Raw genomic sequence first — 1,830 nt, 5'->3', positions numbered from 1 at the left:
TGAAAGTAAATGAACTACACCAAACTAATTTTTGTGTGTTTATTCCTATAATCTAATGGATTTATATGTTGATTTAAAGTACTCTGGAGCAGCGGTCCCCAAGGTGCCCAACCTTTTTGTCACCAGGGACTGGTTTCATGGAAGACAATTTTTCCACGGGACAGGGTTGGGGAGGACGCAGAGCTCAGGCGGTGATACCAGCAACCGAGAGCTGCTTTTCTTACTCACCAGCCCCTCACCTGCTGTGCGCTCCCCCTCCTTCAGTAACTTTCATGGAAGATATTTTTTTCTGGGGGTGGGGGCGGTACGGGGAGGCTGGGCTCTGTGTCCCGGTCCCTAACAGCCACGGATCCATATAGGTCCACAGACTGGGGGCTGGGGACCGTAGCTTCTGGAGTATTAAATAGAACTTAAAAGTTACCTTGTTTCTAGCAACACCACAGCTTGCTAATAAGAATCCCAAAATGAGCCGAAGTGTTGGATATTCATATCCCTCCTTACCACCTGGTTATCAGAACACAACACCACCTAGTGCAATTGGAATGCCACCCTCTTCCTTGAATTACGCAAGTGGACCACAGGCCTTTACTCCGGTAAACTTTTTGGTTTTTTTAAACTATTTTTCACCTTTTGGTTTAAACTGTATATATATGAAGAAAGTTTTAGTAAGGTATATTGAACATTTTTGCAACCAATTAGGATAATATTGGATATTTCATAATGATTTTGTCCTTACACATTTCTCTAGAACCAAAAGATTGTCCAGGAAATCTTAAATTACACTTTTGTTATTTAAAGAGAAATTAACCAACTCTCTACACACTTCTAAAACTTAGTTTGAAATTATATCTCTGTAGACTCCCTTAGGTGCTAATCATTTAACTGCAAGCATGGGTGGATTAAGTCTACATCCAGAGGGTCTAAGAGTTGTCAATCTTCTTCAAGAAAGAAGCATGCTTCCCTCAACACCTTTGCAGCCTCTGGTTCCAAATTTGCATGAAGACATCCAGAAACTGAACTGTAACCCAGAGTAAGGCTTCAAATAGCATTTCTTAATAAACGTGACATTATGCATGTTCTAAAAGTTTTCTAGATTTTTTTAGGAGCTTCAGGTATTATGAATAAGCTGTACAAGTATATTAATTTATGAAAGAAGTTCTAGATGCAGAAGATAGAACTCTTTTACTTGCTTATTTGTGATTTGAAATGTTCTAAGTCATGAAATAGGGTTGTAACCCCTGAACTGATTCTGTTTTTATCAGCTGTAATGAGATTATGATATTAATTATCATTATGGTGGCTACATTCTTTCTTCAGAATGCAAAGTATAGGGATTTGATTCTATATGATCCTTTATTTGCTCTCATTTTAAATTAATTTCTTAACAAAAATCCTTTTAATCCTGAAAAATTTGCAGTAAGTTTAAATGTACGTGGCGAAGACTTTCTGATAAATTGAATTTGGTACTTTTAAATAATATTTTTCTTTTCATATTTTATTCTTTCTTTGTTTTTTGTTATTTCCCCATTTCAGTTGATGCTGCCAATAAATTACATTTTTAGAATATTCAGTAAAGCTGAACTTCTAAATAATAAACTTTACATTTGCAAATTTGGGTCATCACCTAGTAATTCCAGTGTAATCTTTTTTTTTTCTTTTCCTAAGTTTTGTACATAAACTAAGAAGAGATTATTTTAGTTATATAGGATAGCCATCTACTCTCTATTTCTGTGTAGGACTTAGTATTTTAATGGGATAAAATTTGAGAGGGTCTATAGAAATATTTCACTTCCAATATTAAAATGTGTACCTTTTAAATCTTTTTTTTGG

At 35.4% G+C, this 1,830-nt stretch overlaps 1 protein-coding gene across 1 annotated transcript in view; it reads left to right on the top strand.

Moving 5' to 3' along the window:
- Nucleotides 1-1,830, top strand: part of SEC24A (SEC24 family member A) — a 92,193-nt gene that overhangs the window by 26,067 nt on the left and 64,296 nt on the right. The window contains exons 3-4 of the mRNA XM_012651306.1: nt 433-593; nt 858-1,030. Coding sequence (XP_012506760.1) covers nt 433-593; nt 858-1,030 — 334 coding nt within the window. The remainder of the gene's footprint in view (nt 1-432; nt 594-857; nt 1,031-1,830) is intronic.

This window comes from Propithecus coquereli, unplaced genomic scaffold (genome assembly GCF_000956105.1).
Source record: "Propithecus coquereli isolate 6110/MARCELLA unplaced genomic scaffold, Pcoq_1.0 Scaffold353, whole genome shotgun sequence".
Classification (NCBI taxonomy): Eukaryota; Metazoa; Chordata; class Mammalia; order Primates; family Indriidae; genus Propithecus; species Propithecus coquereli.
The sequence above is the reverse complement of the archived record's forward strand: the minus strand, read 5'-3'. Positions and strand labels throughout refer to the sequence as shown.